Source organism: Branchiostoma floridae, chromosome 13, assembly GCF_000003815.2.
Source record: "Branchiostoma floridae strain S238N-H82 chromosome 13, Bfl_VNyyK, whole genome shotgun sequence".
In the NCBI taxonomy this organism is placed as follows: domain Eukaryota; kingdom Metazoa; phylum Chordata; class Leptocardii; order Amphioxiformes; family Branchiostomatidae; genus Branchiostoma; species Branchiostoma floridae.
Genome location: NC_049991.1, coordinates 19,683,556 through 19,699,020, shown reverse-complemented (window position 1 = coordinate 19,699,020; position 15,465 = coordinate 19,683,556). Strand labels below are relative to the sequence as shown.

The following is a 15,465-nucleotide window of genomic DNA, read 5'->3' as shown; positions in this document are numbered from 1 at the left end:
TACATTCTTGCCCCTCTTTTCTTGTGAACTTTTGAAACGTACTGTGAACATCTTGTGAACATCCATCGTAACGGCTCAGTACGCTAGCATTTTGAAACACACTGGGCTGGACATCGGAGGAAATTACGGAAGGAAAGACAGATACATGCTCCACTTGTTATTGAGCTCATTGCTTGTCCAGCCGGTGTATTACGTACGGTCGTTGACATTCTTGTACACGTCCCACTTTTCTTGTGAACTTCTTGCAAACGTACTTTGAACATCTTATGAACATCGAAACGGCTCATTACGCTATCATTTTGAAACACACTGTGCTGAACATCGGAGGACATTACGGAAGTGAAGACGAAAAGATGCCTTACTTGTCACGGAGCTCATTGCTTGTCGAGCCGGTGTATTACCTACGGTTGTTGAATGATTCTTGTGCGCTTTTCTTCTGAACTTCTTGTGAACTGCCATACCTGCAAGTATCAGAGTTGCCGACCTAGGGTTGATGTGTTCAACAATTCGTATTTTCCCAGAACTATCGTAGAGTGGAACTTGTTATCACCAAGCACAGTAGGGGCATATTCTCTGGATAGTTTTAATACCCCCCTCACATTTAGCGAAAATCGATCGGACGACGAGTCCGCGAGCTCTAAATTACGAGGAGGCATTTCTTCGTCGGCATCAGGGTCATGCCTCCTCGTAAATTAGAGCTCGCAGACTCGTCGTCCGATCGAATCGCGCCTAATGTGATGGGGGTATTAAGAACAGTCACCGCGACCAACTGCGAACGTACTGTTTTCTCTGGGATGCAAAGCGTGTCATCTGAACGGTTCACTACGCCGACATTTTGAAACATACTGGGCGTTCGGATCTTACCATCGTTCTTTTTTGTTGCTGAATGTGATGTAAAGATTTACAGCATATCCTAAGAACACGTCTCAGTCTGTCATACGGTAGTTGAGGTTCTTGTTAACATCCCACTTATATCGTGAACTCTTTGTGAAGACAATTTTGTTTCTTGGAAGCAAATTCTATTATCTAAAAGGCTCACTATGGGCTAAACGTTTGAAACACACTGCGCCTTCGGATTAAGTCTCGTTCTTTCTTATTCTAAACGTGATCTTAAGTTTTCAATATCATCTTGGGGCCATGTTTTGTTCTAGTCACGTACGGAATCCGACGCATTTTGGAGCACGCAGACACGCCGTAGAACTTTACGTGCAGACAAAACTTTGTGTGCCAACGGGCTGCGGATTCGCCTCCCGTATGTGCCAGTACGGGTGACGCGCCTGCCCTGTACAGCCTGAACGTTTTCAGAAATACGTGGCGGACGTGGCCTCCCATAAAAACTTACGGACAAATTGCACGTTACATATTGAAATATTTTTCTTCCAAACGACGCTATGTAAAAATCATCTCAGCGAAGTTGACAGTTTCACACAAGGTTCTCATAAACATCTCACTTATCTCGTGAACTCTTTGTGAAGACAATGTTTTTTCTTGGAAGCAAATTCTATTATCTAAAAGGCTCACTATAGGCTAAACTTTTGAAACACACTGCGCCTTCGGATTAAGTCTCGTTCTTTCCTATTCTAAACGTGATCTTAAGTTTTAAATATCATCTTGGGGCCATGTTTTGTTCTAGTCACGTACGGAATCCGACGCATTTTGGAGCACGCAGACACGCCGTAGAACTTTACGTGCAGGCAAAACTTTGTGTGCCAACGGGCTGCGGATTCGCCTCCCGTATGTGCCAGTACGGGTGACGCGCCTGCCCTGTACAGCATGAACGTTTTCAGAAATACGTGGCGGACGTGGCCTCCCATAAAAACGTACGGACAAATTGCACGTTCGGCTGGTTTTGCCCTTAGCTTAAGAAGAGCAGTCATTAAACAGCTAAGTAGATAAACATCAACAGACAAGAACAAACGAGTCGTGACACGGAGCGCAAATGAAAATATATAATTCTCAACTATATTTCACACACTTTGGAAAGAAGGAATGCAGAGTACATGTACATTGTCCATTAATTTGTCTTCTCCAGGGCCTTCTTATATCACGAGTGTGTTTTTTTCTTTTCTTTTAAGGAGTTAGACCACGATACATACAGGGCCACCATTTAAAGCCATTTCTTATCAAAATTCTCCGCTCGACACCAAGACCGGAAGGATTATTTCTCCTCCTCTCTTGTTCGGACTAAATAAGAGGCCTTGAAACTTTTCCCAAGAATAACCCAAGGAAGATTTTCCTGATGACATTTACATATTACAAAATGCTGATGGTGTAAAATTGCTGACCTCTTCTGGCACAGTTTATTCCTCCATCTTGGTTGGCAAGGTCACACATTCAAGGACATGTTCTACAAAATGGACGCATCAAAGACCATAAAAAAGTTTCTGTGAACAGTTTTTTTTACATACATCGTCTATACTCAACATGTGATTGTCCCTTTGTGTACGTGTATCATTTCACAAACAAAAGTAAGGAGATAACCCTTATATTTCCAAATTCTTTTTCCCAACAATGCAAAGATTTTAGTGGACATTAGCACTTATCGAGTCTACATGTACTTCGAAATCCATACCCATTGTACTTTCACAAAAATTTTGAGATAACATTCGTCTTGACAACCAGAAAAAAATTACAGCCTTCTCTGAACACAAGCAGACCTTTGTACTTTGTGTTGGTGCCTTTTTATGCATTTGTTATTTTTGGCAGTGAAACTCAGTTTCAGGGCAACACATACCACTGTGGTAAACTGTTGAAACTAGGGGTGGGTTACAAAGCCATATTTTCTTGTTGGACTGGTCTGAAAAAAAACGGACCTGAAAAGAATAAGTTGACAGGATTTTGGACTGAGTAGAAAGTAACCAGTTTATACCGGCAGAGGTTTACACATTTTTGGTACTTACTGGGTCCAGAAAATAACCACAGGCAGTGGAGAATATCGAGCTGAGTTTGTAGACTTTTTACAGTTTAACTTACAGAGATGAAGACAGTTTCATTCTTCTAAAACATCAGTGCGATTTGAATTCTCCACCAAATAGATTTTGTAGCAAAATGGGCCATTGTTTTGACTATTGCCCACTCACAAGTTTTCACCAACGATTAGGTCAGGCTCAGGTCCGGACCTGATCCTCTGGACCTGAACTGTACCTGTGCCTGAATTTTTTGTACAGGTACCCACCCCTAGTTGCAATAACAAAAGTTAAGTTAAAAGCCTGAACAGTCAACTGGATATCTCAAAGGACTGCACCAAATTGCACCCTACATGTACATTCGTTAAGTGGGTTCAAATCAGTGCTCGGCCTAGTGAGATATCCACTTCAGGCTTAGGTCATGTTTTAAAAAAAAGGGCCTGACTGGGCAGCTTTCGGGAGTGAAAAGAATGACATAACAATGACATCAAAATACACAAAATGTCAAAATAAGATTCAAGGGCATAATTTGTGTATTTTTCTAGATATATGATTTGATTTTTTCGTTTCTTAAAACATCCCGGCCGGGCCCTGGTTTGGAAATGTGACCTAAGCCTTAGGAGGTATACTCAAGTTTAACTGGTCACTTTGTAACAGTTAACCTTAAGGTTTGTGTTAATGCCCCATTTCACTCTAAATTGGTACATTTGACTTCCAATTGTAACAAGTAAACAATGTAATAATTTTACCATTCTTTATACAAAGAAATTGTGACAGTGTTGTACACGTGTACATACCCTGCTACTAATCGTACAAAAAGTCACAAGTTTTCCTTTTCTGCCCTTTTTTTTTCAGGAAAATGCGCAATGTCGTGATACTTGCTACTTTGACATATTTGCAACACTTGAGGTCTCTCAGAGCCAAATTGTAACAACTTTGTGGCCTTTTGTTTGCCACATGTAGAGAGTATTCTTTTGTAAAAAGAGTCGATGGATGAGGGCAAAACAAACCCTGACAGTGGAATTGTCCACTGTACATATTTCCCCTCATCTTTATTAGGGTAAGGTCTTCACTATAGTGTATAAAAGTTGGTATAATTAACAATATCATTCCAATCGGAAAGCACATATCTACAGCTCTTATTTCACACATGCACACGAAACGTCGGTAAAACAAAATAGCCATTTTTTCTTCATCTGTTTTGTTACAAAGGGTATATCATACTGTCGCCACCATACTTCCTGACTCTGCGTTATCAAAGGTGGAAAAGGTCGTTAAACTTCGACTGGAGTTTATTCTTTCGTTATTGTGCTGGTGTATGTCCGGCATGGAGAACGTGTTCATTGTGGTGTGGTTGAGTCCCAGTCCGTCGGCGTTCGTGATGGTGTAGGGGGGCTTCTCGTCCTGGGTGATGTCGATGGTGCCGTCGATGATGTTGCGGTGGTGGTTCCTGTCGATGGTGCCCGCCCTGTCGATGGTGACCATCCCGGAGCCGACGGGAAGGTTCACGTACTGCGAACCCACCTCGCTCACCCCGGACACCGTGGTAACGTTCCGCATGGTCATGGGCTTGGCGTCGACGTTCCGGTCTCTGTGCGTTTTCCTCTTCTTCATCACCTTCCACACCACCAGCAACACCACGCACAACACGATGGAGCCGATCCCGATCCCCACGTTTGTCCATAGGAACCGCGAGGACGTGGTTTCTCCCTTCTTTGGGGCCGTCTTCCCGCCCGTGGGCGACCACATGAAGCCACCCTTCGGTTTTACCCATAGTTTAGTCGTAGCTTTGTCATGTTGACCATTTACATTCTCGGCGATGCACGTGAAGTCCCCCCTATCATCCAGGGTAGCCTTGGAAATAAACAAGGTGCCGTTATCCAGGACCACCATGCGGTCATTGTTAGAGGAAGTGACTTTCTTTCCGTTCGGCGTAATCCACCTCACCGTAGGCGGCGGGTCTCCCTTAGCTTCGCACGGCAGAGCGATGGACGCCCCTTCCTTGACGCTTTTCCTATTTGGAGGTACTCTGATGACAGGAGGCGGGCAGGTTAAATCCTCCAGAGCAACGTTGTTTAACCTCCTACCCTGCAGCGGCTTGGGCTGACCGCACGTCACGACCGTGTCGGCCAAGCTGCGCCCCTTCAGCCACCCAGGCAGCCAGAGCAGCCTACAATCGCACATCCAGGGGTTGTCGTGCAAGTCGAAAATCCGGAGCTTCGGGAGCGCGCTCTCGCTCAAGGTGAGCGTCTGCAGCTGGTTGTTGGACAAGTCGAGGGACTCCAGTTTGAGGAGGTTGCGGAAAGTGTCGTTCCCGATCGACGCGATTTGGTTCCCTCCGAGGTACAGTTCCCTCAGGATGGTGACGTACTGGAAAGCCTCGTTGTCTAACCTGCCGAGCAGAAGCCCATCCATTTTCAGCGTGGACAGACTCGGGAGGTATCGAAAAGCCAGGCTCGGCACCCGCGTGAAGTTGTTCTGCCCCATCATGAGCAAACTCAGGTTCTCAAGACCTTTGAAGGTTTCCTCAGGTAAGTAGTTCAACTGGTTGCCCCATATCTCCAGGTATTCCAGGTAGAACAGGTCCTTGAAGATCATCGGTGGCAGAGTTTGCAGCCGATTGTTGCTTATATCCAACCAGACTAGATTCTCCAAGCCCACGAACAGCCCCAACGGTAGCTCCTTCAGCTGATTTTGAGACAGAATCAGCCGCTTGAGCAGCGTGAGGCCATTGAAAGCCTTGGAGTGGATGTCTGTGAGTTTGTTGGCGTAGAGGTGCAGCACTTCCAGCGACTTCAGGTTCACAAACTGGTCCTCCTGGATGCTCTTGATCTGGTTGTCGTTCAGACTGAGAGTTGTGGAGGCGTAGGGCATATCCTGGGGAATCTGGTCCAGCCCCCTGTTAGAGCAATCCACCTTGTTCTGGTCGTTGCAGACGCACATTTCGGGGCACACGTCCGCTCCACCCACAACAGCAAGAACGCTGTCCAGAGCCAACACGGCCAGGAACACTCCCGTTAATTCCATCTTAGCCCTGTCTGGGTCACGCGATAGCCAAGCACTGGTGAGACGTTGACGACGGCTGATATGGACGGCCGATTTCCGCAGCCCTAGACGGCCCCTCTCAGATCACAGACTGGATAATACCTGCAGGAACACAATGAATACGAACACGGAATTAGGACAGGACAAAACTCAGGGGCCACATGTATGTGAAACACCTTGCAGGTATCATAGGTTTGCGGGTTTACCGGCATTGCCGCCATGGTCATTAAGATAAGCCAGCTCAGCCCCTCATTGCCTCTGCCCCCACACTCCGGCCATTGATTCTGCATTACTCACTTTTTGTTAATTTTATGTCTTCTTAATGTATTGATTTACCTGATCTCCATTGTCCCACCATTTATCACTATTTATTCTTACACGCCGGCCAAATAAGCTATCGATTTCCGTTTGGTCGTGGTCATTTCCCGCCGTCGGAACAAAGGATTCACTTAAAGCCCTTTCCCATCGCCGCCACACATCACTTACTTCTTCATCTGCCCATCTAAGCTCCCTTTTCCCTCCACAATACGTCAATCTCCCCGTACCGAGACGCATTTTTTGAAGGCTGATCCCTTATCAGTAAAAGGGGGGAGATGACTCAATGGGGTGGAATGTTCCCAGCGATTCAGTCTGTAATTTCGTTTCCATTCATGGCAGAATGCAGCAAGCAAACCCTACTGTATCTGTATCTGTATAGCTGGTATAACCACCCTTCAGTGTAACACACCAGCTTCTGTATCTGTATCTATATAGTCGGTATAACACACCAGCTTTGCAGGCACGCGGCGCAGCAGCAGCTGGTTTTATTATACTGAACGACCTGTCACACCTAGTTTGACAGGTCGTTCAGTATCTGCAAATTCTCTTTAAAACTATCAAACAAAGATGTCCCTTCTGTGCTTGGTACAAATTTCACTCTATGATAGTTCTGGGAAAATATAAGTTTTTAACACATCAAATTATCCTAGGTTGGTAACTCTGGTACATGAAGACATGACTGTTTCTTGTCCTTTTTTGAGCTGGTATTAGATGCTTCTCATACTGGCAGTGTTAGAGTCAGGTGACACCATATATGAAGACCTGTGACAGTGAAACGCATATTGTACTGTGTGCAGTAGTAAGCCAGTGTAATGGCCCAGAACACACCCTGACCATTATGTACCCTAGGATAATTAAGGGGTACATCATGACCTGTTACACTGGGTCAGACACAATGTCAGCACCAAAGTGGCTGGAAGCATCGTCAGATTTAAAAAAAAATCTAGTTTCATATGACATATAGCGCAACTTCAGATGTTCCTATGATCTAGTTTCATATGATGAACCCACTGTCTATAACCTCATTCTCATTAACTTGGCGACATTACAACAAAGTACCCGAAAATATTAACATTGTGAAATGCCAAGATCTTCATTTATCTAAGGTATGTCAAAATTGTATCAAAGCTACTATTCAGGCATTCCATTTATCTAATCCAGTGGTTTCATATTCTGCTACAGCATAGCCGGGTATAAAGGACTGAGAAAAAATGAATAATTCAGAAAGTAACCAATGCTGGGAATTCTAAAGTTTGCTTGTGAAATGACAAATCTAAAACTACTGATATAGAAGTCACATATTATATTACATGATATCAGGGGCATGATCAAGTAGCACTTCAAGTGAAAATTGTCATATACACATGTGCATGTCCCTTTCTGAAAAGCTTTAGAATGATGCATACAGGCAAAACTTTAACAGCATTTGTTACTAATGATTGATTTCTTTTCTAAGGCCTTTAGACCTATAATCAGTTGTAGCAGAATATGAAGTACATGTACACAAGTTATGGTGTCCTGCATGGGAGACATTGAACAATTTTATCGGACACCTGGCGGGCCATCTTGTCTCTGTGGGGAGATCATAAAGAAAGAGGCATCCGAAATCCATCTTTACAATTATGCACTTTTAGGTAGCATTCCTCATCATGAGACTAATTAAATTTTCAAACAAAACCACATTTCTGCAGTAATCCATTCACATTTCAACACACACCAACAAACTTTGCATCTCTGATCTATTCTCTAACACCCTATTTTAGCACCCTCACTCTATTAGTGATGATTTAGCAACTTTTGGTAGCTGCAAAGGCAGGTTACAAATGCTTTAGGGCTGAAAAGCACATTGTAATGGTTTCCATCATGGGAGACATTGCAAAATTTTATTGGGTAATTGGCCTGCTGTCTTGTCTCGGTGGGAAGATTTTGGAAGAAAGAGGCATCCAAAATCCATCTTTTTCTTTATGCGTTTTAAGGAGATATGGCACCAGGTTTCATCACGGGGCTAATAAAAAGTGAAGAAACACAAGTGCAGTGAGGTACCTCAGCATTCATCTTTTCAACCCACGTTAACAAACTCTACATCTTTAATCAATATCCAACACACTGCCTGTGTGTAATGCTAGTTCACCTTTTTCCGTTGGGTAACCTAGATTCATTGTTTTACAAAGCTGGGTATTTAGACATTTCAGGTGAATGATGTGGGTTTCAAATGTCAACATTTTCAAGATATTGCAATAAGAAACTACCTTCCATCGACTTAACGATCCCGAAATACCTTATGTTTATATACAACGGATATAGGTTACCCAACGGATAAAGGTGAACTAACATTAAGTGCACTTACATAGTCTAGCACCAATTCATCATTTAAGGTAATGCAAGGTTAAGTAAATGTTACACTGTATATTGGAACTGACATTTACAAGCTCTATGCTAATTAAAAGTACAACACATAAGCCCTGGCCAGTAACATAGAATCATGATTTAAAGTGTGCATGAGGTAGTCAAAACTTTAAAAAGAAAGGAAACAAACTATTATTATAGATATTCTGAACTCCAACAGAGCAATGTACAAAAAAACAAATTTCAGCCCATCTTACAAAAAAACAAATTTCAGCCCATCTCATCAACTCTGCACCACTAAAACAAAAAGCTGTGGCATTTCCTAAAACTCTTCTTTAATCCACCATAAAAGTTATTCTGAATTTGAATAGAGAATTGTAAAAAACAAATTTCAGCCCATCTTACAAAAAAACAAATTTCAGCCCATCTCATCAACTCTGCACCACTAAAACAAAAAGCTGTGGCATTTCCTAAAACTCTTCTTTAATCCACCATAAAAGTTATTCTGAATTTGAATAGAGAATTGTAAAAAACAAATTTCAGCCCATCTGTAGAAATAAGAGGGGCGAGCAAGAATAAAAAGAAACAAACATGCCGACACCTTGGTCGGCAGATTACAACCCAGCAGCAAAAGCACTGTGCTAGAAAAGGCTGATCAGCTGAGTTACACATCTTACCAACTCTGCTCCACTAAAACGAAATGCCTGGACATTTCTCGATTCTCTGCCCTCATCTGCATTCAGGCAGTGTCCCGTACGGAGTCATTTGGATAATTAAACCTGTGACGGATCTAGTGTAAAGCCCCCCGGCTGAAGGGTCTCCACCACCCAGCCATGAATCCTACTGGTAATTACTCCTTCCAGTCAGCGCTACACACTGTCCTCATTCCCGCTGCATGAAGGTGCTAAAGACTCTAACTGGCAAATAAATGGCAGGCAGGCAGCTGTGCAGGTTTCTTAAAGTGGTACCTCACTGCACTTGCGTCAAGCTTGCGTCACTGCGGCGTTCATTCAAAAGGCAAGTAGACACAGAAAGAAGCAGCATCCTGACTCCCAGTCAGAGCTACACACTGTCCTCATTCCCGCTGTATGAAGGTGCTAAAGACTCTAACAGGCAAATAAACGGCAGGCAGGCAGCTGTGCAGGTTTCTTAAAGTGGTACCTCACTGCACTTGCGTCAAGCTTGTGTCACTGCGGCGTTCATTCAAAAGGCAAGTAGACACAGAAAGAAGCAGCATCCTGACTCCCAGTCAGAGCTACACACTGTTCTCATTCCCGCTGTATGAAGGTGCTAAAGACTCTAACTGGCAAATAAATGGCAGGCAGGCAGCTGTGCAGGTTTCTTAAAGTGGTACCTCACTGCACTTGTGTCAAGCTTGTGTCAATGCGGGGTTTGTTTACTGTGTCACTGTTTTGTTCTACAATTTTTTATGATTTAGATATTGCGTGATACTTTAAAGTATGACTTTTTAGAGGAAAATAAAATACACAAAAATTAAGAAAATTTGTTCTTCATCACTGAAATTTGTTGAGTATCTGTCAAACCCCGCAGTGACGCAAGCTTGACACAAGTGCAGTGAGAGTGCACCTTTAGCTGTGCTGCTTCTGATCACAGTAAAACAAGAGGCAAGTGGACACAGAAAGAAGAAACATCCTGACTCCCAGTCATCACTACAGACTGTCCTCATTCCTGCTGAAGGTGCTAAAGACTCTAACAAGCAATAAACGGCAGGCAGGCAGCTGGGCAGGTTTCTCTTAACTGTACTTCTTCTGATCACAGTAAAACAAGAGGTGAGTAGAAACAGAAAGAAGAAACATCCTGACTCCCAGTCAGCAATACAGACTGTCCTCATTTCTGCTGAAGGACTGCTAAAGACTAACAGGCAAATAAACGGCAGGCAGGCAGCTGGGCAGGTTTCTTATAGCTGTACTGCTTCTGGTCACAGTGAAACAAAAGGCGAGTAGAAACAGAAAGAAGCAACATCCTGAATCCCAGCCAGCACGTACAGTATACAGACTGTACTCATTCCTGCTGAAGGTGCTAAAGACTCTAACAAGCAAAAAACGGCAGACAGCTGGGCAGGTTTCTTAGCTGTGCTGCTTCTGGTCACAGTAAAACAAGAGGCAAGTACACACAGAAAGAAGCAACATCCTGACTCCCAGTCAGCAGTATACACTGTCCTCATTTTTGCTGAAGGTGCTAAAGACTCTAACAGGCAAATAAACAGCAGGCAGCTGGGCAGTTTTCTTAGCTGATTACTGCTTTGGTCTGTGACCAATAGGGGTGGGTACCGGAAAGGTATACCTTTTTGTCTTGTTGGACTGGTCTGGAAAAAAAAGAACCTGAAAAAAATCAGTGGAACGGATGTTTGACCGATTTGAAAATGAACAAACTTGTACCGGCAGGCATTCACATATTTTGGGGCTAACAATGTCCAAGCAAACAACAAGAGCAAAGTAGAGGAGAGTTGAAAGTCATTTTAACTAAGTATCCACAGTCAAACCAAGGAGCTAATATCTGATAAAAGCTCCTTGGTCAAACTGGGTCTAAAACAGACTCGGGCAATTAGTGTTGTTTACATGAAGATAGGATTTTGACATGCCAATGGACGTTGGATTCTCCACTAAACAATCCCTCGTTAGTGAAACGGACCATTGCTTTGAGTATGATATGTTTACAGATGATTAAGTCCAGGTTCAGGTCCGTACCTGGACCTAGTTCTCTGTACCTGAACTGTACCTGTTCCTGTATTTTCGGTACCGTTACCCACCCCTAGTCACCATCTTCTCTCATTAATTACTGGCATGGAAGCTCAGTTCTGTATTGGATTTGAAGTTTAGCATTACTGACATTTGATGACACTTTGTAAAAATTTTATAATATTTCAACTTTACAAGCATTGAATTACAGCATTAGTAATGGTATTGCATAAAATTACATGCAAAATGTTTGTGGATCTGAAAATGGAGTACAGGTAATAACTCTAGCATCCTCTTTCCATTTTCCTTTAAGTTAATGCCCTGAAGTTTGCATGAAGCAAAAAATGCTCTTTTTGACAAGCCATGTAGTATCATCATAAGACAAGGTGTTCATTTCTCTTCATGAGTTTTACCATGTAAAAAACAACAACTTTTAAAGTGGTCACTGCATGTTTGTTGCAAAAATACCTTTAAGTTAGTTTTAACGACATAACGCACTACCTAACCACACTAAGCATCTGTCAGAAGTGCCTGCAGCTTTGAGCAGATGTGTTAAATCAGACTTCACAATCTCATAAATGTTTCAGTTCCTGCTGTACTGCAAAACTCCCCTTCATATCTAGTTGTGCGCAAACATTTTGTCTTCTTAGCTCATTTCTCATTCCTGGAAAATGCGACGGAAGGTTTGTCAAACCAGGATGTGTGCGGAACGCGGGTTTATTGTAACCTCTCTTTACATGCGGATATTACACCCAACGTTATGTCCCTAATTCACTCCCCAATCGCAGTAAGAAAGTAATTTCTTGCTCGGAAACCTCTGAGGCACATCAACTTTATGGCCCGCCTGGAATGAACCGTTCCTGGGTGCCATAAAAATTTCGAGTTTACGGCTAACACAGATATAAAACGCGATCGCGGCAGCCTTACATCATCGAAGCGGCGGTTCTAGCGGGGAGGCTGGGGCCGCTGGGTTTCCCCTGATTTCAATTTCACAGTCGCCATTATCTCTGGCCACTTACCATGCAGGGGGTCAGCGCCGTAAAAGGCTTGATAACTCTTTATGGTCGGCCGTAAGTGCTTACAAAAGGCTGCACCACAAAATAACAAAGGAGAAGAGGCAAGGGTTTGAATATGGATCTCACTATGCTTGACACACACACTGCTGAATTCAGACTGTAAGTTAAAATATTCAAGAGTAAAATGGCAGACTAGTAAACTCACTTGTTGGGGGCAGTAATTCACAAACTACATGTACAGTGAAGCCAACAAAATGGTCTATGGTCTTATTTCTCTGCTTCAAGAAATGATTTCCACATACATCCGTTGTTATATCAATCTGCAACATTTTCAAAACATTGAAGTTTAAACAACGGATATAGGTAACCCCGCAGATAAAGGTGAACTGACATCAGATTTATCTGATACAGCATTGATGAAGGTTGTATAATTGAGTGTTCTCCTCAGTTGTTCCAGGTGTTCAGGGCTACATAATTCACAGTCAACATGCCCGGGGAGCCCTCCACACAGCTGACCTCAAATGCAGAAAAAAGTGTTTTTGTGGCTTATGATTCTTAAAACATTCAAGGGGAGGATTCTCCCAGACCACCTACAATGTTTGACTTGACTTCGTTGACTTGTGGCTGTGCTGCATTAGGATGTTCCAAGTATGCTGTGGAAAAATCCTTGTGAGAACACTGGGATTATCATAATTTAGTATGCAGCATTTCTGAAATTATAATTTTAAAAAAATGATACATTTCCCATTGTGGTTTCTCTCTATGATCTGATACAGCATTGATGAAGAAGAGTGTTCTCCTCAAGTGTTGGGCTAAATAATTCACAGGGAACATGCCCGCGGAGACCTCCACACAGCTGCCCGTAAGGAGCTGTTACTCCGCTTTTCATGAATGTTTTACCCGGAATGGTCCCTGCGCAGGAATTTGCCTTCACAATTTATGGGTCTGCCTAAAGCAATGTTGTTTAGCGCGGCTTAGCGGTTGTTGGCCCCTACAGAGAGGGGAAACTGACCAGAGACTATCCCTCGCAAAGCTCAGTCTTACAGCAGACACATACTGGGACACTTATCTAATGTGATTCCAATGTATGACTGAAGGATACACATATGAAACCCAATGGAAAACATAGTACTGTTAATATCCATGACCAATTGCTCCACCAACAGAAACACAAGGACCTGCAAACCTACTGTCTGTTATGCTGTCCTCCTAGGAGTGATTGATTGATTATCATGAAACACAATGGAATCACAGTCTCTATATAATTGGCAATATTAAAGGAAACCTTTTGTATACTGTAATTCACTTTGTCTTCACGGTACCAAATTTTCACGGTCTGAGAAAATTTAACTCGTTCTCCGAACTTAATGTTCACTGTAGTGACAAGTGCGCATTAACAAAGGCAGTGATTTATTTGTTATCAGTAATGATAAGTTCACGTTATAGTCTTCACAGTGAAAACCGTGAACATAACAGTACATTGAAAAAATCAGGAATTACAGTAATGTATCCTCCAAAGCAAACAAAAAGAACTCTCTGACTAGGGAAAAAGGGAAGATACACACATGGGATATCTCCTCTTCTGCTGGGTGTGTTTCTCCTGTGAGCGTTTTCCCTGAGTTTTGACTATTGAACTGAGCTTTACGAGGGGTGTACCTCTACCCATTACAAACATGCTGGGTATTAATGATTGCTTCTAGATGCTTTAAGTTATTTCTACATTTAGGTTGGTATGAAAGATATATTACATTGAATATATTAATTAAAAGATAAAGTTACCTAACTTAAAGGTTCTTCCTGCACCTGATGACACATAGAGCAGCATCCATCTCCATTTCAGGATCCCTAGGCCAACCAGCATCTTAAAGTTTTCTTTTCACAAAATGCACCCAACCAATTGCAAACATGCACCCCCGTCCTTTGTCGCCTATGATATTCAAGCATTGTTTAAGTGCAGAAAACTATTTAATGTCCGTACCAAACCTCACTCATGGCTAACTCCCAACCATGGTCTGGAGAAGGTTGGGAGCTCGCCTATGATAGTTTCGGCTATGTGTGACATTAAGGGCTTTAGCCTACTAGCCCCTAATCATGTATCCATGTAATCAATTTCATTCCATAGAAAACTAAGAACTGTAACCCTAGTTTACCTTTATCCATGGGGTAACCTATATCTGTGCCTATGGCTGACCCCAGGATGACATCACGGTTACGACATGATGAAACGTTTTTACCTAATCAAGGCTTTGCCCCCCTCCCGCGACTGAACATGAGTTATGTGACCCCGGGAGTGGGGTCGCCGCCCTTGGTTGCCGGGTGTGTCAGGAACATCTGGATACCCGGCAACGCTTCTACCCTAACACTGTAGCTGGGACGTTAGTTCACCTTTATCCGCGGGGTAACCTATATTTGTTGTGTTGATAAACAGGGTATCTAGGGATACAAAATTGCCGGGCGCTGGTTTCAAATTGTAAAATTTTCAAACTATGAAAACACCACCCTCCTACTTGATATCCCAAAATACCTTGTTTTTAAAAAGAACAGATATAGGTTACCCCGCGAATAAAGGTGAACTAGCATTATTCAAGTAGGAGGAGGGTGTAGCAGATGCAGAAATAACAAAGTAATTCCAAATTTCAAGACCATACAAAAAAATGAATGCCTTGCCTCATCTGCATAATGCACATGCAAGTTTACCTCACACCTGTAAGGTTAACCATGCAAAGAGAACCGAGTGAATGTTACTGCACCTAAATGATGCAGTACTTGCTAGGATTGCAGCTCTTAGAACCAGAAATTACAAGGCATAGTTCACTGATCATGGCATGTATTAAAGGAAAGAGTTACACTGCTTCATCCAGCATTGAGTCCTTTAACCATTCATGTCCTCCCAATGTCAGCAAGTACTTTATTACAACTCTTGTATCTACACACCTGTACTTAGCCTAATAGGGCATAAATGTACATTATCATATAGCCAGGCGCCGTGGACCAATCAGAAGGCCCCGTTCCACGTTGGTTATGACGCCGTAACACGTAGATTCAGGCCAGGCAGGTGGGTATCGCTCCCCTGATTGGTCAGAATGAATCGACACCGGCACCGGCGTCGATTTGCATCGACACCGGTACCGGTGT

The 15,465-nt window shown here is 43.0% G+C and overlaps 1 protein-coding gene across 1 annotated transcript in view; it reads right to left on the bottom strand.

The window, feature by feature from the left end:
• Positions 1-3,464: 3,464 nt before the first annotated feature.
• Positions 3,465-15,465, bottom strand: part of LOC118429172 (leucine-rich repeat-containing protein 4B-like) — a 46,092-nt gene continuing 34,091 nt past the window's right edge. The window contains exon 3 of the mRNA XM_035839617.1: positions 3,465-6,053. Within this exon, the coding sequence (XP_035695510.1) occupies positions 4,125-5,933 (1,809 nt within the window). The 5' untranslated portion in view covers positions 5,934-6,053 and the 3' untranslated portion in view covers positions 3,465-4,124. The remainder of the gene's footprint in view (positions 6,054-15,465) is intronic.